The 22,792-nt window shown below is 39.1% G+C and overlaps 1 protein-coding gene across 1 annotated transcript in view; it reads right to left on the bottom strand.

The window, feature by feature from the left end:
* Positions 1-22,792, bottom strand: part of kcnq1.1 (potassium voltage-gated channel, KQT-like subfamily, member 1.1) — a 192,109-nt gene that overhangs the window by 65,342 nt on the left and 103,975 nt on the right. Inside the window, exons 4-6 of the mRNA XM_020918481.2 lie at positions 15,387-15,513; positions 14,802-14,880; positions 13,935-14,031 (exon numbers count right to left, since the gene is read on the bottom strand). Of these exons, the coding sequence (XP_020774140.1) occupies positions 13,935-14,031; positions 14,802-14,880; positions 15,387-15,513 (303 nt within the window). The remainder of the gene's footprint in view (positions 1-13,934; positions 14,032-14,801; positions 14,881-15,386; positions 15,514-22,792) is intronic.

Here is a 22,792-nt window from a genome sequence, read left to right as displayed (position 1 = left end):
CCCTTGATGAAATTCACCAAACATTCTCTTTGTTCCGGGTTTAAATCCTCGATTTCAGGAATCGTTGACAACACTGAATGTATGGCTCTTCGCTGATTGGCTGGTGCCTGATCTCGCACTTACGGAGTTTTTGCGAACCGTCTAGTGTATTTTGATTCCTGACCTAGTCACTGGAGAGAAATGAAATTGAGTGGAGGCACAAGGTGGCACCAGCCTGGCTAGCTCCGTGGAGTCGGAGGGTGTGAAATGTTTTCTTTTTCCAAGGGGAGCATGACAGAAAATAACTGAGAAGCACTGGTTTATGCCAATGCCATTAGTCTCTCTGACAAAAGTGACCCGTTCTAGAACTTTGAAAGAAAAGTGTTACGGCGTTATACATTTCAGTTTATAGTGTTGCAACACAAAGAAATGAAACACAACTTCATTTGAAAACTACATGTAATTTATGGAAATACATATTTGTGCACAGTTCAATTTTGGAGGAAGAAAAAGATTATTTAGAAAGTCATTCAAAGTGATAACACCAAAAATGTGCATCACGTCATGTACCCATTTATACAACACCTTTCAAGACACCTCGTCCTACTATTCAGCTTACCCATAGTACCTTTGGAGTCTTTTGATTTCACGTAGCAGAAAAATATGCAAAGGTATTTCAGCCTAGCCAATCTGCTCTCTGCTCATGCCCAGGCATTACATAAGGACGCACCACGGGTTGTTTCTTTAGCATTTGTGATCAATGAAATGTTAGATGCAGGCGGCCCGCAGTGTTCTGGATTAGTCACACAGAGCTGCTTTTATAATCAAAAATGTGAAAAACAGAACTGCTTATTTTAAACAGTTTGCTATGAGCGTCCTAATTATTCACTACGATGACTTTATAAGCACTTTTCGCAACTCTTATAGATCAGAGCGGAGTTTTGCAGTCACTGTAAAGCTAACAACATGCTGACACGCACTTCCTGATTATGAAAAGTTCGTGTCAAACAAACAGACAACAGACAAAACAAACATGTACAAAATAAATCAGGTACAGGGCTTTTAAAGTTAAACTATGTAACTTTTTGGTTGGGGGTCCTTCACCTGCTTGTTGCTATGGAGATGTCATTGTTCTGCCTGGAATGTTCCACAGTATAACATTAAACAGTGCTACATTACATTTATTCAATTGCAAGTGGTTTATAGCTCAAAAATACCTTGAAAAACAGACATTCTGACTGTGATTGGGGTCGCCTTTCTGCAGATCTGACCTGTAACTTGGTCTGGTTTGGTCTCCATGCAGATAGAAAGGTTTAATTCCATACTGTGAAACATTCCAGACAAAGTAAATTACATCTCCAGGAAGAAAAGGAGTTGATGAACTCTCGGTAAAAGAACCATTGCCCAACTTTAATTCCTACTGTATGAGCACAGACTTCTAGCCAGGGTGGCGCCACCTAGTGCCTCTGCTCAATTTCATTTCTCTCCAGCAAGTAGGTCAGGAATCAAAATACACTAGACGGTTCGTAAAAACCCCAGAAGTGCAAGTTTGGGCAACAGCCAATCAGCGAAGAGACATACATTCAGTGTTGTCAGCGATTCCCGAGATCGAGGATTTAAAGCCGGAACAAAGAGAACGTTTGGTGAATTTTATCAAGGGGAAAGACGTTATTGCCCTTCTTCCTACAGGCTGTCACTTCCTTTGGGAAAAGCTTAATATACCAGTTAGACCCGTCAGCGGCGCACTGCATATGTGACTACCAAATAGCAGAGATTGGTTAAATGATAAAAAGTACCTGCCTATCTTCGAGTGAACGAATTCTAACACTGCAAGGTCAGACAGTTTCCTTGAAGTGAAACCAACTGATGAATCAGGCTAACAGACTTCAGCTCTGCCTGGAATTTCTTAGACCAATTGATACTTTGCAGCCGATCTCATCAACGTGCCCTGTCGGTGTGATGCTATCTAGATGCTCTGCCCTGTCTGAAGCTCTGTTAATCAAGTTCGACATTAATCTGATCTTTATTTTAACATAACCTGACCAGAAAAAGCTGATTTCAGACTGCAGCCTCAAGTGACCTAAATCCAATATTTTCGCCCCTATGTGACCTGTATCTGATCTTTTAATGACAGTCTGAACGACACAGATCTGACTTTTTCAAATGCGACCCAGGACACTTGAATATGTGCTCCTAAAACTGATACGTATCTGATCTTGTGACTCCAGTTTGAACGGCCAGGTTGCATTCATCCCACCTACACGTCAGGCTTGGAGTCTAGTCAGTGGAGGGAAAGCGAGGTAAGTGAGTTCATTCATATTTGGAGGGGTCGCTGTATTCAGACCAAATTGGAGGCGTCTTATCAGAACCAAGCATTTTTTGAAATGATTGCCAAAAAATGTCTGAGCGCAGCTACAGGCGGTCCTGGCTCCAGTGTGAATGAAAAATAAAGAGCCTGCGAGCCAAATACAAGGAGGCTAAAGACTCAAACAAATGAAGCGGCCGTGGACTTGTAACCTGTCCATTTTACAAAGTACTGGACGGTATTTTGGGAGACAAGCCCAGTGTTTAGGCGACTTCCATAAACACTGAGCAAGCCCACTGTGAGTGACATCGTCATGTCCTCCAATGTACATGTGGGACACTTTTGGGGCATTTAAAGTTCACACTGGAGATCACATACAAATCGCATTTAATCAGAAATGTGAACCACCTCGCAAAAAAATTGGATTTCGCAAAAAAATCCAAATTGAGCACTACGTCCTGCAGTTTGAACGTAGCCTTAGTCCCTCTCAAATAACAGTACAGTCACACACTAGCGAGTCTTTTTCACTTTATTTTTTTTGACAGGCTCTTGAAAATATGTTTAAATCTATTTTGTATTTATTCATGAGGTTTCCCAAAACTTTTTGACAATGTTTACTAATGTGTGCATTGTGTCACCATGATAACTGCTGAACATTCCACCATAGACGACTGAGGGATTCCACACACACTCCACCGTAGACATACATGCAACACCCCCTTTGCCTAGTCTCATATTAACACGTTAAGTCTGCAATCACACCACGCTGAAATTCTGGAGGATTTGATTGTTTAACTTTGACCACATGGCGTGACATTACTTTTTGATGATGTGCTAATAAACGAAATCAATTCTTTTTGCCCTTAACAGCTCTCCGGAGTCACAACCCGCCCCCCCTCTCTGTCTGGTCTTTGCTCTCCTCTCTCATCCCTCCATCCCTCTCTCTGCCTGCAGCCCTTTATTACAGCGCTTTACGGTTAGTGTCTGCTTTATGTATTTTTGACGACATTATTATTCTTTACGATGGCCTTAATTAAAACATAAAACATATCATCTCTCTGTGACCGCTATATATTTTTGCACGGTATAGAATGAACAGATGTAAAGGCTTTTTTATGGGGAATAAGGCGCATAAATAGAGTATACATTGAGTCCGTGCGTGGAATGTGAATGAGCAGGAGTCTGTAACAGCTGGTGTGCACTAGTCGCTTTGATTGTCATAATGAGATTATGAGCGTGGAGATGATTAGACTTCCACCATAATCTATGACCTTTAGACAGACTGCAGTGGTCAGCCAATCAAAAATACATTTGTTATAAAATCACAGGACCCGCCAACAGTTTATGAGGGGATATATGAGCCAGATGGATGTAAAAAAATGTTATGTCTTTCTCAAAATATATGGAATCATGGCAAAACTACACAAAACAAAGAAAAAGCTACAAGTAGGGATGTAACAATATCGTCAGAACTTTCACAATAATATCGTGGTCCATCACAATATATCAAATGTCAAGGTTTTTTCACTTAAAAGTAGTAAAAAAGAGGGAACTGCACAGGCCATGATTCTTTACTTACTTTACTACATAATAAAATAAATGTTATTAAGTAATTTAAAATCTTATACTGTTGGAATATGTCAGTAAAGTTTCAAGATCTTACCCCAATAATGTTTGCCAATGATACAACTTTATTTATATCCAATTCAAACTTTAACGTTCTAATAAACCAAACTAATGTTGCAATATCTGCTTATAACAAATGGTTCAAAATTAACAAATTATCTCTGAATGTCAAAACAAACTAATTATATGATTTGTGGTAAAAATAATTTCATTTCCAATCATTTCCAACTAACCCTAAAATCTAAATTGATTCAATTGAAATAACTCGTGTCTCATCCACCAAATTTCTGAGCATCATTGTCGATGATAATCTAAACTGGAAAGAGCAGCTGACTGAGTGACCAGTAAAATTAACAAATCTCTTGGTATTATAAGAAAAGTTTGTACATTTCTGGATTCAAAGTCTATACTTATATTATACTATAGTTTAATTTATCCCTGTCTGTCATACTGTAATAGAGTCTGGGCAAGCACTTTCTCTACTCTGAACAAAATATTATTGGGGCAAAAACGTTTTGTTCGAATTGCAACTCATTCTATGTCACTAACATCGTCTGCTCATTTATTCACCAAACTTAACATTCTTAATATTTATCAAACTTGTATTTTTATGTATAAAATTCTTTACAATTCAACAACGTTCCCCGAACATTTTACATCTTATTTTAAAACCAATGCAGAGATTCATAAATACAAAACTCGTCAAATTCATAATTTTCATGTTCCAAAATGTGTCACATCAAGAGCTCAGTTTTGCAACGATACAGAGGCTGTAAATTGTGGAGCCAGTTTTCACATCTGGTTAGTGACGGCAGATCAGAGGCGTTGTTTAAAAAGAGTTGGAGGAAATGTTTGATATTTCATGATAATGTTTGATAATCTTTCAATTGTGGATGTTTTATTTGTTTTAATCCATGTTTGAATCAAAAGAATTTAGTCCATGGTGTTTAAATGTCATTTCTCTCTCTCTCTCTCTCTCTCTCTCTATATATATATATATATATATATATATATATATATATATATATATATGCACAATGATAATTTAAAAAATTTATGTATTCATAAGGTGGAGGCTTTAATATTTCGCCCTATTGTGTTTTTTGCCTCTTCCGGCACCTACTTTTTATCTAGTGTGTTTCTTTTTATTATCATGCTATATGTGCAAAATAAATAAATAAAAAATAAAAAATGATTTACACTGATGACTGGTCAAGGTATTTAAAAAGGAAAAAATGTACAGTTCTGTTAACCCCTCCAAAATATTGCAGTAATTATTTTACGGTGAGATGTATATTGTGATATTATCGTATCATGAGATTTGGATATCGTTACATCCCTAGTTACAAGTGCCATTGATATTCTTCATCATTTTGGTCTTATATTACATGAAATTGACTCTTGTGAGCTTTAAGTCATGTTATTATGTTGCTACCTGCTCAACAACAGACCTGAAGTTGTGTTTTGTTTCATTCACACATGTTTGAGTAATCCTGGATTATTAGGATTTCCAGTAGTACATCTCCAAAGATCAAAATACTCTGTTCCAACTTGTGATGTCATGTAGTGGTAGTTTTCAAATGAACAGCTAACCTTTACCTTGTACCAAATCAATCAAATTTACAGATTTTAAGGACATAGTGGAGCACTTCCTGTATTACCACATGACATCATAAGGTGGAACAGAGTGTTTTCAGTTTGAGAGGAGAACTAAATATGCAGCATGTGTGTGAATGTAACAAAACACAACTCCAGGCTTGTTTGTGATGAGGAAACAACATCATAACTTCAGAAAACAGTGTAATATGGGCCATTTAAGGTGGAATATGTAACTTTTGTAGTGGTAAGAATGCCTCCAGTCTGTTGTAAGGAGACGTTATTGTTAAAGTGAAAGGTTCCATAGAAAGGTATTTAACCTTGCATGGAAACAGCCCGAAGCAGCAGTGTTCTGAGAAGGAGGCCAGTAATGCTCACTGGATCTTAAAAGTTAAGTAGCCGGTTTGTGGGGGAAAAGTCCAGGGCCGTTTTTTTGGTCCCAGTCCGATCCTGCCAGGAGCTCTTCAAAATCATGCCCGAAATAGTAATTAATGAAAAAGAGAGGGATATCCAAGGCATGTCTGTTTTTAATGATTTATTCCAAAAATGCCAATGCCATGTTTCATCTTCTTTGGCTGTTGTTGTTGTTTGCTTTTTTTGATATTTCTAATAATGTTTGCTTTACCGTGTTGGCAAAACTGAGCTCTGAAAGTTGGGAAAAGAACTTATAAAGTCACTGTGGTGAACAATTAGGATGCTGCAAATGTATGATGTGTACAGTGTTGGGAAGGTTGATTTTTAAAATGTATTCCCCTACAGATTACAGATTACATACACCAAAATGTAGTTTGTAACGTAATCCATTAAATTACTTCAAGGTGAGTAACGTAATCTGAATACTTTGGATTACTTGATTTGCTGTAGAGAAGCAAAGACCAGGAAATCTTCACATAAGAAGTTTTGTCTGCTAAAAGAAAATGAAAAGTCCAGTCTTTACTTAACCGTATTAAGATATTATTGATAGAAGACGAGGAGACATGTCATGCAGCATGATTTAGTCCTGTTAAATCCTGGTTTAGACCTGGTTCAGATCTGGTTTAGACTTGGTTTAGACCTAGTTTAGTCCTGGTTTAGACTTGGTTTAGACCTGGTTTAGTCCTGGTTTAGACCTGGTTTAGACCTGGTTTAGTCCTGGTTTAGACCTAGTTTAGTCCTGGTTTAGTCCTGGTTTAGACCTGGTTTAGACCTGGTTTAGTCCTGGTTTAGACCTAGTTTAGACCTGGTTTAGTCATGGTTTAGACCTGGTTTAGACCTGGTTTTAGACCTGGTTTAGTCCTGGTTTAGTCCTGGTTTAGACCTGGTTTAGTCCTGGTTTAGACCTAGTTTAGACCTGGTTTAGACCTGGTTTAGTCCTGGTTTAGACCTGGTTTAGTCCTGGTTTAGACCTGGTTTAGTCCTGGTTTAGACCTAGTTTAGACCTGGTTTAGTGTCCGGCAATGAGTGGAATTACTGAGAAAAAAAAGAGATATAGCCCCAAATATGAAAACAGGAAAATACCGCGGTGTAATCCATTTATTTCAACAAAGTAACTCTAATCCAATTACCACTCACTGAAACAGTAACTGTAACTGAATACAGTTACTCATAATTTGTACTCTGATTACGTAACTCCATGTAATCTGTTACTCCCCAACACTGGATATGTATGTAGAAAAGTGAGGAATATGTTTGGCCTGTAGTTGTTGTATTTTTCAGCTTTTTAAGACAGTAAAAATCAGGTATAACACCTTTTCTCAGACTCCTCCCACAGTGCTAGTTGGTCACTGCTCTTTTATCTTCTTCAAGAGTTTCAGATGCCATTTTGAGGACTTTGCAAATTCCAAAAATATAATGCTACCAATTAAAAACTACAACGCAATTCACCTTAATAAAGCATGAACAAAGACTTAATTCATAACAAACAAATTGATTATTAAGACTGATTTAGTCTTAGAAATTATACATTATTGTCAGCGTATATTTTCTTTTGAACGGTCAATTGCTGTGAAAACGGTGTTAATCTTTCTCCAGCTCTCTAAAACCCCTGGACACTCCGGAGCCAAGGTCAGCCCACAGCACAGTTCAGCAGGTGAAACGTACCCCGGAGGAGAGACAGCCACCTCTGTCTGTGAGCGTGATGGTTTCCCACAGGAGTCCGGGCACCTGAACGCACCGCGGTAATGCTCTGAATATTGACTTTGTAATGAGAATCCCCCCTGTAGGCCCTGAGCGTATACCCCATCACCGGAGAGCAGGCAGGGGACGGACAGCAGACGCCTGGTGTTGCACTGGATCAAATATAAGCCATGTGAGAGGTGTGTGCGAGCTGGGGGTGTTTCATTTATTCAGAGGTGGGGAGGGGATGCAGAGGCCGCGCAGTCATCCAGAAGAGAAAGTCCAATGCGCTTAATTATTTTTGGTTGAAGATGCTCTTTGGTATTTGGGAGCCAGAGACAGAATGTTAAGTGATGCACCTGATTTTTTACTAATTTAAAAACGTGAAAAACAGAACTAAAAACAGAATTTGCAGTGTTCCAACGTTAACCCTCGCTTACCCCTATGGATTCTGAACATCCTTATTATTATTCAACTTTTCAAAGACCGGAGAAGACGTTTTGCTGTCACACTACACTTGCACTTCCTGATTATCAGACAGGGCCTTTAAAGATACATTATAAGACTTTTCAGTTGAGAAGAGGATACAGCTTTGCCTGGAATGTTCTATAATATAATTTTAATGCATGTACCCAGCATATCTTTCATTCTAGGTGCTTTAATTGTTGAAAAAAATGTCCATCCTAACTGTGAGCGGGGTCGGCCTTCCACTGATCTCCATGTAACTGGTGGCAGGACTTGTATGTTTACTGTAATATCACAATTTGGAACATTCCAGGCAAAGCAAAAGCATCTCCATGGAAACAAATGGATAAACAATGAGTGTGTATACATGCACATCAGTATCCCGGTTATTAGCCATATCCTAGTTATGTCACTATTCGGGATACTGTGTATACATGCGTGCTGAGAAAATGGGATACTCATATCCCGTGTACATGATCAAATGGAGTATCCTGGTTTCTTGACATAATCTTACAAATGTGCAAATGCAAAAATTAACTTAAATCAATTTAATAAACCAGGAAAAATACAAACCATGAGCTCCTTTAGCGTCAGAAGCTTGGGAGGTTTAACCAGCGGTAAGGAGCTGTGAGATATCCCACAATCCACTGCACAGATCAAACCCAACAGATTCTTCATTGAAATCTTCGGCATAAATAGATCAACTTTACAACATATAAACCAGAACCACTATCGAGCCACATCAGCTCGTTTGATCATATAATTCAGCTTTGATCACATTTGTTTATGTTTTACAGAAATTAAACTTAAGACCACATGGCTAATTAGCATAAACTATTAGTGGTGATAAAAGCAGCTCGCTCCTTGTGCCGCTGATGCGATCAGCTTCTTTCGGACTAAAGAACACGACTCAGTGGATTATGTGTGTTCTTTTTGTGACAGAAGAGGTGCTGATGATGGTGAGTCTGTTCTGTGCGTATAGCTTATAGGAGATAGTTCATGTTTTAGCTTTTCAGTGATCATATGAGTGCAGATTGTACATCTGCAGATTTAGCACAGCTTTTTATTTTACAGTCATTTCACTCATGTGTGGTCACTTTGTTTAGATTGGTCACTTTATTTATGGCACTACTGTTGTGGTGAAAAGACTGGAAAGTGTTTGTCTTTTGGACGCATGTGCACTCAACTTTATTTTGCAGTATTCAGGATACTGCGTATACATGCCACAGTATCCCGTTACTATCGGAATATACCATCTATAGTATCCTGGTTTCTCATAACCAGGATACTGAAACCGGGGTACTGCGTATACATGCACCATGAAGAAACTGGGATACTCAAAAAACCCGATCATAACTGGGATACTGATGTGCATGTAAACACACTCAGTTTTATTATGGATCTTTTAAGTTCCAGTTTGTACTTAGGCCAACCAGACCCTGTTGTATTCTCACACATCAGCCGTAGAGACTATCTACAATACTTCTGTCTGGCAGTATACCACCTTCAGTCTGACAGAAGAAGATCAGGGTGCACAGAGACTGAACAAACGCAAGGTGAGGGGAAGGGGGAATACAGGTTTCACATCTGCATTCTACTCGTAAAATAATAAATAAACTTACAGAAGGCAGCTTTGATATGAAAGCACATGGAAACATTGGTGAGTGAAAAAAGCTGTAACATTTGTTTACTCTAATGAGGGGTAATCATTCTTCTGTGGGCAAGATTACTCAAACATGCGTGGATGACATCTAAAACTTCTTCAGGCATCTTTTTGAGGAGGGAACAACGTTATAACACGGTAGCTGCAAAAAATGTCATATTTTATATAGCGCTTTGCCTCCTTGAAGGCACTCAGAGAGCTTTACATCAAAAAACCACTCACCCGTTCATGCACACACTCACACACCAGTGTTCACAAACACTGGGGGTGAGGTGGGTTAAGTATGTGCCCAAGGACACAACAACAGTGTTCATCTGTGGGAGCTGGAATTGCACTACCAACCTTCGGATCAGTGGACCAATGCGCTACCAACTGAGCTATTGTCACCTCAGAAAGTCGATTTTGCATAACACTCTACTACTACTACTACTACTACTACTACTACTACTACTACTACTACTACTACTACTACTACTACTACTACTACTACTACTACTACTACTTACAACTGCTACTACTACTTACAACCATACTTTTCAGAACATAAGTTGCTCCGGAGTATAAGACGCACCAGCCAAAAAATACATAATGAAGAAGAAAAAACATATAGGAGTCATACCGGACTATAAGTCACACTTTTTTGGGAAATTTATTTTATAAAATCAGAGACCAGGAACTGACATTTCATTTTGAAAGTCAAGTTCTAGTAAAAACAATAGAAGAGAGAACAACAGACTGTTAACGTCACATATGAACAGTTCTTCAGATAACTATAACATAAACAACAGAACAGAACTGGCTGGCCTGGGAACGTCTCGGGATCCCCCTGGAAGAGCTGGAGGACGTGTGTGTGGAGAGGGAAGTCTGGGAGGCCCTCCTCAGACTGTTGCCCCCGCGACCCGACCTTGGATAAGCGGAAGAAAATGGATGGATGGATGGAACAGAACAAGTTTACCAAACTCTCCATCTCACTCACTAAATCCATTGAATTCTCCATCCTCAGTGTCACTTCTGAGCAACTCTGCAACCTCCGGAGGTAAACGGAGTGCTGCTACCTCTTCTGTGTAGCTGTTGTCAGACTCAGCATCAGTTCCAGTTAGAAGTATTCCGGACTTTCTGAATCCCGACAGGATGGTTTCTGTTGTCATTGAAGTCCAAGCTTTGTTGATCCATCCAGTGACTTCCAGGAAAGTTGCATGGTGCACATAGCCAGGCTGGTGCCACCTAATGCCTCCACTCAATTGCATTTCTCTCCAGCGACAGCGGTCAGGAATCAGAATACACTTGATGGTTTGCAAAAACCCCGGAAATGCAAGTTTGCGCACCAGCCAATCAGCGAAGAGACATACATTCTGTGTTGGCAATGATTTCCGAGATCGAGGATTTAAAGCCGGAACAAAGAGAATGTTTGATGAATTTTATCAAGGGGAAAGACGTTATTGCCCTTCTTCTTACGGGATTTGAGAAAAGCTTAATATACCAGTTAGAGCAGTTAGCAGCACATTACATACGACCAAATAGCAGCGATTGGTTAAATAAAAAAAGTACCTGCCTACCGTCAGGCAAACAAATTCTAATGTGTCAGATGGTTTCCACTAAGTGAAACCAGCTGATGAATCAGGCTATGGTGCATTACCATTTTCAGCTGCATATTTCACTACTTGTAATCTGCAAAATATGATTTTCTTTTTGAGGGCATTGTGTTCAGTCTTCTCAGTTGTCTTCATAAGTTCATTTAAATTTTACATTTTCAGTGGTACAGAAGTAATGGTGCGATCAACTGACATGATACAGACAGAACAGAGGCTCTTTCTGCAGGAGACATGCGCAGTAGAGCCAAGTGACAGGTACAGGAGTAAAAGGGTAAAAGGAGTAGCAGATACTGGCACACAGGCCTAGAGCACCCTCTGTCAGTGTGAAAATAATAATAAGTCGCAGGGCCTCCCAAACCATGGAAAAAAAAAAAAAAAAGTATTTTTATACTCCCAGAAATACGGTGCTTCAACCAACGTTTTCAAAGCTCAATCACCCAATCATCATCCAGTCCTCCCCTTATTATAGACCTACAATCTAGTTGGCAAGTCCACTTTTCCAGTTCATATCGTCCCCTACCTGCTCCCTAGATCCCTCTTGGCATCTCATCTTCCCCTATCTCCTCTCCTCTCTTACCCTCTACCGCCACCAGTGTCCAGGCCCGGGGGGGAAAGACATCTCCTGAAAGACATCTAATCTGCCCATTGCAATGTCTTCTGCAGGGTCTGAGCCAAAGATATACTTGTTCAATTAAGCTTTTCTAATGCTTCTCTTTGTCTCTCCGGGCTGAAATGAAATTAGAATATGTCCAACTTACCACCCACACTCTGAGTGTCCGCGCTTTTTGGGCAGGTTACACTGACTTGCATTAATTTTCTGGAGACTGGTGCCAACCTTAATCATAGTCACTACCTGCTTAACTTTCACCTAAATTGTAACCTTAAAGAACCCCATTTTTTTTCCATGTATTTGAGCAAAATTTGTCTCACCCCAGTACAGATATAGTGTAAAAGAAGTTCTTGAGGTAAAAATAATCAAATAAATCAAATTATAAAGCATTTTACTGTCTCTGAAAGTTGTGAAATGTGCTTAGAAACTCATTGTGGTGAATATTTATGCTCGGAATGCAAGTGACGAATAACTTTGGATGTTTTTAAGACACTAAAAATCACAAGTACAGAACTTTTAATCTTTTTTAGCCCATATCTGGTCTTTAAATCATGTGTTTGATATAATAATAACGGATTTACGTTATGGGGACTGGACGATATTTGTGTGTACAGATTTTAGTTTCCACAGTGTAATTACATACCCTCCCACTTTTATAAACATGAATAAAAGAGGAGGCTGTAGGTGGTTCCTCGGCTGGGCATAGGTCTTAAATCCCGCTGACACTTGACTCCGCCTAGTCCATCCTTCTGCCCACGCCGCCTCACCTCTGCTCCCACAGCCCCGCTCGGAAACCCCACTGCACCACTGGAGCCTCACGTAAACACAAGAGAATTCCGCAGGGTTTTGAGATCTCATTTTTCTCTTTTAGAGTGCGTATGACAGGTTAGACTGCACATTTTGGTAAACCATAGTTAAGATTGTTATATTTTTAAGTATTTACAAAACATTTTACTCTGTCTTTTCCGGGCATTTATTTAGGTTTCAACTTTTACATAAGGGAAGAGTAGTAGAAGAGTATTTGACAAATAACCTGACAAGAAAACACATTTATGTTGTTGAAATCAGGTTTAAAGTATCAGAAAAAATATGTTTTAGTATTGTGCCTCTTTCTTTTTTTCTTTTTTTTTTTTTGATAGAATTCTCCTCAGTGTGAGATTCTCTAAAATGGAACTCTACTTTCTGCAATTTTCAACATATTTTTCAGCTTTTCTTGGCAAATTGCTTCTCAGTTGGTGTAAAACTATAATTTATATTTACAACAGGTTTTATAGCACCAAATTAAGTAGAGATTAGAGAGTCATCAAAACCCATCATATGCACTGTAAATGGGATATGTGATGCAAAATGGACTTTAATGAGTTTTCAACCATGCTATAATTGTGTTTTCTCATCCTGTCCATTCCAGTTCATACATAAATCATGTGTGGTGTTGTATTTCAGGCTTGAATGCTCAGAAAATGTCAGTTTTCACCCCTCTACTTAGTTACAATAGTTTAAAAAAATTAAGACACAACACAAAATGTCTGCTGCTTATTAGAGTGAGTTTAGAACAGGAACTCACTGCACCCATTTCTATTATTAAACCATTTTAGAATAAATCTTGCAGTTTATGATTACCAAAATGTAAAACAACAATATATTTTATAGTTCAATACTAAGTACCACAGAAGGGGAGAAACATAATATATCTTCATTAAACAAAATGCCTGAGAACAGTGACAAGCAAATAAGTGTTAGGGAATAAAAATAAGTGGCCAGACTAAACATAAGCCTGTGCCTTATCTGTTGTTTGTGCTAAGAAGGCTTCAAACATCCTGACCAATTATTAACTAGTTAGTGTGTGTGTGCATGTGCGTGTACACGTGTGTGTGAATGATTTGTAATGAGAGGCCGTAACCACTTTCCTGTCAATCAGCCCTGAGGCAAGTGTAGTTACAGCAGCTCACCAACAACAGTCTGAATCGATCAAGAGCACAATGTGTTATTACAGCTGATTCTTACCTGTCGGTGTATGTAGACCACAGAGCCCAGCAGACGCCAGGTTCCTCCCTGTCTGTCCACATGCAGCATACGCAGGATCTGCAGGAACCGGATTCCTCTGGAACAACACAGCACAATGGAGAATCATCAGCAATGTCTCAAGAGAGAGGTTTGAACACACTAAGAGAAAAAAAGATTTAAAATTTCGTATTTTTCTTTCGGTCACTGTATCGAACCATTGTGGTGAAGAGGGAGCTGAGATGTACGGCAAAGCTCTCGATTTATCGGTCAGTCTTCGCTCCTCCCCTCACCTCTGGTCATGAGCTCTGGGTAATAACCGAAAGGACGAGATCACGGATACAAGCAATCAAAATGAGGTTCCTCTGCAGGGTGGCTGGGCGCTCCCTTAGAGATAGGGTGAGGAGCTCAGTCACACGGAAGGGGCTCAGAGTAGAGCCAGTGCTCCTCCACATGGAGAGGAGCCAGCTGAGGTGACTTGGGCATCTGTCGGGAGGTGTTCCGGGCATGTCCCACCGGAAGGAGGCCCAGGAAACACTGGAGGGACTATGTCTTTTGGTTGGCATTGGGGTCCCTCGCAGAGGAGCTGGAGGACATGTCTGGGGTGAAGGAAGTCTAGGAGTCCCTGCTTAGACTGCTGCCCCCGTGACCCGGCCCCGGATAAGCGGAAGAAAATGGATGGATGGATATTTTTCTTTCTTTCCATCGATTTTCAATTTGATTTTACTTGTCAAATAAATCAGATTTTCATTATCAGACAGCCAAAAAGTCAAATTTCTTCCTCCAAGGTCTGAAGAGAACTCTGCTCCAAACCACTCCATTCTGATCACAGATGATTTGAAATTAAATTCAAAGTCAGGTTTGACCTACCTGATGGCGGAGGTGGCAAAGACTTGACCTTTGGAACCCACAGAGAGCACCACGATGGAGGCTACCACCACAATCAAGTCTGTGGGACACCAGGAACAGGGTCAGAACAAAGAACAAAGACCAGAGAGTGGCTACTATAAACAAAATATGAATACAATCTACACTGAAACAACCAGCAGCCCATACTTTTACAATGGGTCGCTATGGACAGAAAGGTAATAAAAAATAATACACCAAAATTGGGACTAAAATGGTACTAAACCTGAAACTAAACATGAACTAGACTAGGACTAGAACGAAGAGCCAAATGAAGCCTACAATGGGACTAAACTCAGCTGAAACTAGCCCCAAAGCAGTGCAAGTGTGAGCTACTGTATGACTAAAATGAAATCAAAATTAGTTGTCAGAATTGGAGGTTTTTGAAATTTTAACTGTACAAATTAATAATTACAATGTGTTGCTTCGAGGAGTTACAAACAGCAGCTAATGGAGCAGGGGTGAGAGTGGGAGGTGTTATCCGGGCTGTGTTAAATCTGATCTCGTTATGTTGTTAAAGCCAGTGTGGGGGCTTGTTTGTTGTCGTACCTATTATCGAGATGGGTTTTCTGGCGAAGCGCAGTCTGCCCAAGATCCCCACGTATTTACTGCGACATCCCGCAGACCAGAGTCGAACCACGTACTCCACTCCGAAGAACACCACCAGCACGATTTCCTGGAGAACAGCAGAGAGAACAACGTGAATGATGAAAGGAACTGTACATAAGATTTTGATTTTAAATATCATAAAATGTGTCCCGAAATACGAGAGAAACATGTTGAAATTAAATATAACTTTTACTGATAACAATTCAAATGAAAATTACAAAAAAATATAGATATGAAGCAATAAGAGGAGGAGATAGACTGAAAAAAAGCTACCCAGTTTCCAGGACTGAATGGAGAGATAGATTTCTCCCCCTTCCTTTAAAACAACAAGCTTTAAATGTGCAATCTGTTCCTATCTATTACATCTTCATCTCCATGAAACTGTGTAAGACTAACCCTCTAATATATTATGCAAATTATACATGTTGTATCTGTAGCACTTGTACATGTATTTTTGCTCTAAATATATTTTTATACTATGTATTTTTCTATGTATTGGTTGTTGGGAACTGTATTATTTATAAGATGTTTCTTGTATCTTATATCTTATCTTAGATAGCTTGTAACTAAGCCTACAAATCCCATCATGCACCAGGGGACTGAGGGCCAGCGCACTGTGAACATGTGACCTACATTTATTACTTTAAGGCTATGTTTATATGATGACGGTCTGAACAGAAGATGCAAAAGTGGCGTCGCGTCGTCACTTTTTATTCCGCGTTTAGATGAAATGTAAATGTAGATGAAGTGTGTGGAATTCGATTGGGTATGTATATGTCAGGTGGCTAGGTGGTGACCCTAGGTGATGATGTATGTGATGTAAACATGTACGCGACGTGAGCAGATCTGACCAGAGTTTTGCATCTTGGGCAGTGTAGATAGAAACACAACGGTGGAGCATATTCAACTTTTCCACTCTGGAGGGTGGTTTCAGATTTTTAAGCCCCAAAAACACCGTCACCGTCTAAATGAAAGGCACTTCCAATAAAATATTTTGTTGTTTTTAGCCGCAAGCATTTCCATGTAAACAGGCCCTAAATCTGCACTGTGAAAGCCATTTCGAGTTTGCCCTGATGAAAGGGCCCAAACACATTGACGTGATTTTAACTTTATCTTCCATGTGGTATTAAAGGCTTTTCATTATTTTGTACTTTCTGAGTGAATCAGTATAACTTTGTATTTTAGACTGGTCCCTGCACTGAAGAGCACCAAAAAGACAATTCTGCACAATGTCTGTATATCCAAGTAGCACTCCTGCCCCCTTAAGTTTTGCACGACGTCCAAGTTATTTATGTTATAATTTGGTTATAACTCAAGATGACTATCCAATCAGAAAGCAGAACCAGCCTCACATGAAACTCTCATTTGGGTTTCCAGTTTCAATGTTGAAATCCAGTCCAATGAAAGCCAATCATTAATCAGAGCTTCTGGAGGTTCTGAGCTTTCACAAGAGGCATGTTTATAGATTGAGAATGAGAAAAACGTGGATGTGTCGTCTATGTACAGGTTAAAGCACAACCCTGGTTCAGTTGTGATTATAGTACCTTTGTTAAATCAATAAGGCTACAGGTTACAAACAGTTCCCTTATATTCTGTTTATATTCTACAGGTTATGTGGCCCTTGTGGAGTTGCTTGTGACCCTACTCTCAGCTCCACTCCAAACAAGGTCTCATACTGTTTTATAAAAGCCTACCATTATTCAAGCATTTTATGAATTTCAAACACGTTTTGACCAAAGCTCAAAGTCACTGTACAGTTTCGTGCTTTATCCGTTAACTCCCCCCGTACTTTTGAGACCTGCAATGGTTCTGTCAAGATGTGCACACACACCTCGGGCAGAAAGCACATTTAGATCATAAATATGAAGAAGTGAGAGGAGTGTGGCAGCAGAGGAGAGGAGGAGACGTGCCAACAATGAAAAATGTCCCGTTTACCTTGGATTTATTTAAGTACTTAGTCTAATTAGAGGAAAAAGGTCCTATTCTGTAATAAAGAAATATTACTTTATTGAGAGAGTGGTTAGTGTTTTGCTTCTAGGAACCTATTGCACATGTTTATTTAATGTAATGGTTTATTTAACAGGGACAGTGTACATTCATAAAGATTTCTGTGAATGCACCATAATTAGCCAACTCAGCAATTTTTCTGCTTACCCTGGACAGATAGAAACAAACAAAACAAAAACATTGGCAATATTACAGTACTTCTATTTATACAGATATACAATAAATCAGTGTTTCCCAGACTTTTTTTTTTTCTGGGGACCCATATTTTAAAACTCACAAACCTTTGCGAACCAAGTCAAAAGACATTATTCGTAAATCACAAAATAAAAGGTGGGTTTGACCATTATTGAACATTAATGAGGATATTTTATTGTTGACTGAGTGATCGTGTCTCTGAACAATTAGCATTAATCAAGTTTGAAACAATGAAAAACAGTCATTGAAGAAGCAATAAAAGGATCCATAAGTCATTTGGACAGTAAATCTAGTCCATTTAGTTCATTTATTTTTCTTTTCAACATTCAACTGAACCAGCATATAGTCAATAAAATAATACAAAAGATTAAAAACTATAAAACATGTCTTAACATTTCAACATGTGTCAGAACTGTATATGCAGACCTACATGCAGATCGTGACAAGCCTGATTCATCAGCTGGTTTCACTTCATGGAAACTGTCTGACCTCACAGCATTAGGATTCATTCGCTCAACAGTAGGTGTGTACTTTTTTAATTTAACCAATCACTGCTATTTAGTTGTGACATATGTAATGTGCCGCTAAGGGGGCTTACTGGTATATTAAGATTTTCCCAAATCCCATAGGATGAAGGACAATAACGTCTTTCCCCTTGATAAAGTTCACTAAACATTTTTCTGGCTTTAAATCCTCGATTTCGGGAATTGGTGCCAAAACAGAATATATGGCTTTGTCTACATCCATCTCGACCGCTTTGTTTGCTGTTGACCTGGTCGCTGGAGAGAAATCAAACTGAGCGGAGGCACTAGACACGGCAACCCAAAAAAATCCAAGGGTCGCAACCCAGTTTTTGGGAAACAATGCAATAAAGGACACTGTAAATGTGCAGTATATAATCTCTTGAATTATGTGTAGGAAAATCACTGAGGTGAAGTTTCAAATGTTGTGATAATGTGAACACAACTTACTCACACGACACATTCACATCAACTTTGTCATGATTAGGGGGTGTGCAAAAATATCAAAATAACAATGCATCGTATTTAATGTGAAGACACAGTATCGATATCTTGGGCTGCTGTATCGACATATCTTCAACAGTATTTTTTGGTATATTTTACTCAGTTACTGTGTTACAACTCTACAGTTTTGCTGCTTGTTTAAAGGAAGGAAACTCGTTTATGTGACACATTTGACATTTTTTCAGTTTTGAGGATTAAAATGCATGTGTTTCATATTCACTTTGCTCAAAAAGTGGTTTAACAAAGACGTTTAATATCAAAGCCATGATTTAGCCTTTACTTTTTATTGAACCGTATCAGATCTATTTGAAAAATATTGTATCAAAAGTGCACTGTATCGAGATATGTATCGTATCGTGGCCTATGTATCGAGGTATGTATCCTATTGGGAACTTCTTAATGATACCCAGCCCTAGTCATGATGTCTGTACCTAATCACTTTCAGCAAGAGTCGTTCCAGACTGATAAATGTGTAGTACTCAGTTCAGAGTGCTACACAAATCGATCTGGTGTGAGCCAAGTTAGATTCATACATGTTCAAAATGGAAGTTTAGCCTAAAGACACAATGTCAGTATATTGGTCATAGCTGAGACAGAAGAACCACTGACCTTTGGGTTGTTGGGTGAACTCTCTAACCACTCTTAATGCACTAGCCGTCGTCTTTACTATATCTTGCTCACTGCCTTTTCTCAGTATCTCTATAAAACGCCTTAATTACTCTTTCCATGGCTCCTCGCTTAATTAACAGCGGAAATGACAAACCCGGCCTCATTAATAGTCTATGCATCCTGCTCTAACCATAACTCCTTCAATTAGACCTGGCGCTTCCACTCCGTGCCCCCCGCGGCGAGCTCCGCGACGTGCACATTATAAAGAAATCAATGATGCTACAATTAGCGCATCACTGAGAAATTAAGGAAGAGAGTGAAGGAGGAAAAAGATTAGCTAAAGGCTGCCTGATCCGTCTGCGCTACTTAAAGAGACGAAGAGAAGGACGATCAATGGGCTTTTATCAGGGATTAAGTCGCCGGTCTATTCAAACACTGTCACAGGTATTAATGAGAATCTACCATTTTTGGATGTTGCATTATACGACGATAGTGTAGGCAAAAATTTTACCCAAGTGAGAATACTATTACTTCAAAATATCATTATGCAAGTAGAGGTATAAGAAATTACTCTTCGCAAGTATGATTAAGTGTAAAAGTAAAACGTGGCTGGAGGCTACAGCGGTTTCTCAAGAAATATAATGCTTTGGATGCCGTTCTAATTGCATCAACGTGGTAACAAATGATGGCTTACGTGACGGTACAGGCACAAAATTCTAAAACAAACTTAAAACCCTGGCAATGCAATGTGACAATGACTGAAAAACTTAAATACATACTTTATAATAGCACAGTAGCACAGTCTTATTTTAACAAGAGGCGCTTATACAATATACAGTATCTGTGCTGTGGGCAAGACATTTTTTTCTCAAACACATGGAAAAATCGAGTACAGGAGTTTCAAGTAAAAATACAGCTTGAGTAAAAATGTATTAGAGAAAACTACTACTCAAGTAAAGGCATATAGAGTAACTTTCATAACACAGCTGATCAGTTTGGAATTTTGCACATAGGGCCTCATTTCCTAGTGAGCCAGAGTGTCGGAGACGTGTGGAGACAGTTTTTTTAAAATTCCATCCAGTCCTTGTATTTGCAGAGGTCGCTGGTGCTAGGCTAGTGCATGTCAATGGCCATAGTTATCCTGCCACTAAAAACAGTCTTACCCACTCCACAAAACACCTGAAGGAAATCTATTATTACGCCAGACTGTCAATGTACAGTGGTCCTTTGTTTGTCGTGGGGGTTACTTTCTAAAAATAATCAGCAATAGGCGAAATCTGCAAAGTAGTCAGCGTTATTTTTTACAATTATTATATATGTTTTAAAGCTGTAAAACTTATTACTGCTGTCATCCTTATGTTATTTTCCTCTGTCTTTATGTAACAAACTGAAGATTAATTTATTCTGTAATGCGCTACAGCTGCATAACTTCTACCTTTCTTCAACATGTCTAAAAGTACAACTTTTTGTGCAACGGTTTGCGTCTTCCTCTGCCTCTTGGGTGCGACCACAGGAGCCTTTGTCAGTGCAGAATGTTTCGTCGACATTGTGGGTTTTGTCGGGGAGAAAACTTGCAAACATACAGCACTTCAGAATCACACTGATAGTGATCGAATATTCATGTAAATTCTGTACTGTACAGGAGACATGGCACGAAGGAGACTGATTGATTCATGTGCTGTAAAAAAAATAAGCATACAAAATTGCAGAAAAAAATAAAATAAAATCCACGAAACAGCGAGACCGCGAAAGGTTATAGTGAGGGACGAATGATGTCAGTGTTGATAGACTAATGTTTGAAAAAAAACTAACCTTATGAATCATCACATGTTGAGGGACTATTTTCTCATATATGAGTCCACCGCTGCCAACCTTTCTATCAGGAAGAACAACTTGCTGCTGCTGCTCAGACATAAATCCTTCAAGGCTGGTTTTACTTTTAAAATTATTCTATCGACAGAGACATTCGTATAATACGTTATAATTGTTTTGCTTTGGGTGTTTTGTGGAGTGGGTAAGACTGTTTTTAGTGGCAGGCTAACTATGGCCATTGACATGCACTAGCCTAGCACCAGCGACCTCTGCAAATACAAGGACTGGATGGAATATTTTAAAAAGTGTCTCCACACGTCTCCAACACTCACGAGGAAATGAGGCCCTATGTCCAAAATTACGAACTGTCCCTTTAATGTAATGTACACTTGAAAATAATATTACTCAAGTAGAAATGCAAAGTAGTGCTCCAAGAAATTACTGAAGTTAAAGAAAAAAGTAGTGATCAAGTATCTGAAAACACATATGACGTATGAAGGAACTTTTTATAATGAACACCTGCTCTACATTTGAGCATTTAGCAGCTAACTAAAGGAAGTGTCTCAGGAGATGGAGGAGTCTTGCACTCCAATTTGCAGTCACTTGAAGTCATTTCTGTGTTTCTTACATAGATAGACTTGTTTGGCTCTCATCAGGGCTGTTGTGGTTGATCCGAACAGAAAGCAGCTTGTCTGTAGCGTATGGTGACGATGATGAAAAGGTGTAATTATCCTACGGGGATATGTTTTGATGTCACGTTGCTGTGCTTTCACCAATGACTTTTAAGTGATTTATTTTGCGTGATTCAACAGCCGGCGAACGCTAAATGACAGTCAATTAGGCAAAGACTCGCTCAGGAAGAACTCACTTTGTGTTCTTTCAACGGAACATTCAAACATAATTCTATAATTCTACGAGAGGGAAGGTTATAATCAGCAAATATAACACGACATGGAAGCTTAGAAGTTAGTTTTTCTGGTTTATATTTACAGTCTGTGATGCACAAACGTTACTATTTTTTCATGTAGTTTTAAAGGTGCACTGTGTAATTTTGTTGTGGGTCCATCACCTGCTTGTTTCTATGGATATGTTATTGCTCAAAAATAGCTGTAGCTCAAAAATAAATAGAAAAACAAGCATTCTGACTGTGAGGTGGGTTGTAACTTGGTTTGGTCTCCATGAAGATAGAAAAGTTTTATACCATACTGTGAAACATTCCAGACAAAGTAAATAATATGTCCATTGAGAAACATTTGACGGACCCTTACACATTGCACCTTTAAATCACAAAACTTATCTAAACTGATCCTTGTCTGCCCTCGCACGGTGTGTCATTTGCCTGACCAGTCAGCATCTTTTACATTCGGATCAAATCCAGAAAGCTCTGGAACTGGACATTAGACCAAGTTCCAACCACAGGCGCTCATTTGTAGCATGTGTCTGTCAAATTTTGAAGACAACTCCAATAGAAAATTCTCGTATTATTCAGAACAAAATATATAACTTATTTTACCTGAGATAGGTAATAGTTCAGTGCTTCAGTTGTTGATTCTTTAAAAATCCACTCTTTTTCCCAGGCCTTTGTGTTGTATTTTTCTCTTTTTTAATGTCCAAGCCACCGTGTTTGTTTCTGACATGAACAGAACACGGGCCTGTCAATCACACCCTCTAAAATCAGGGAGACAGGATACGGCTCCA

Source organism: Boleophthalmus pectinirostris, unplaced genomic scaffold (genome assembly GCF_026225935.1).
Source record: "Boleophthalmus pectinirostris isolate CB_2022bp ecotype Guang Dong unplaced genomic scaffold, ASM2622593v1 HiC_scaffold_19, whole genome shotgun sequence".
NCBI classification, from domain to species: Eukaryota; Metazoa; Chordata; class Actinopteri; order Gobiiformes; family Gobiidae; genus Boleophthalmus; species Boleophthalmus pectinirostris.
This window is presented reverse-complemented; position numbering and strand designations above follow the sequence as displayed.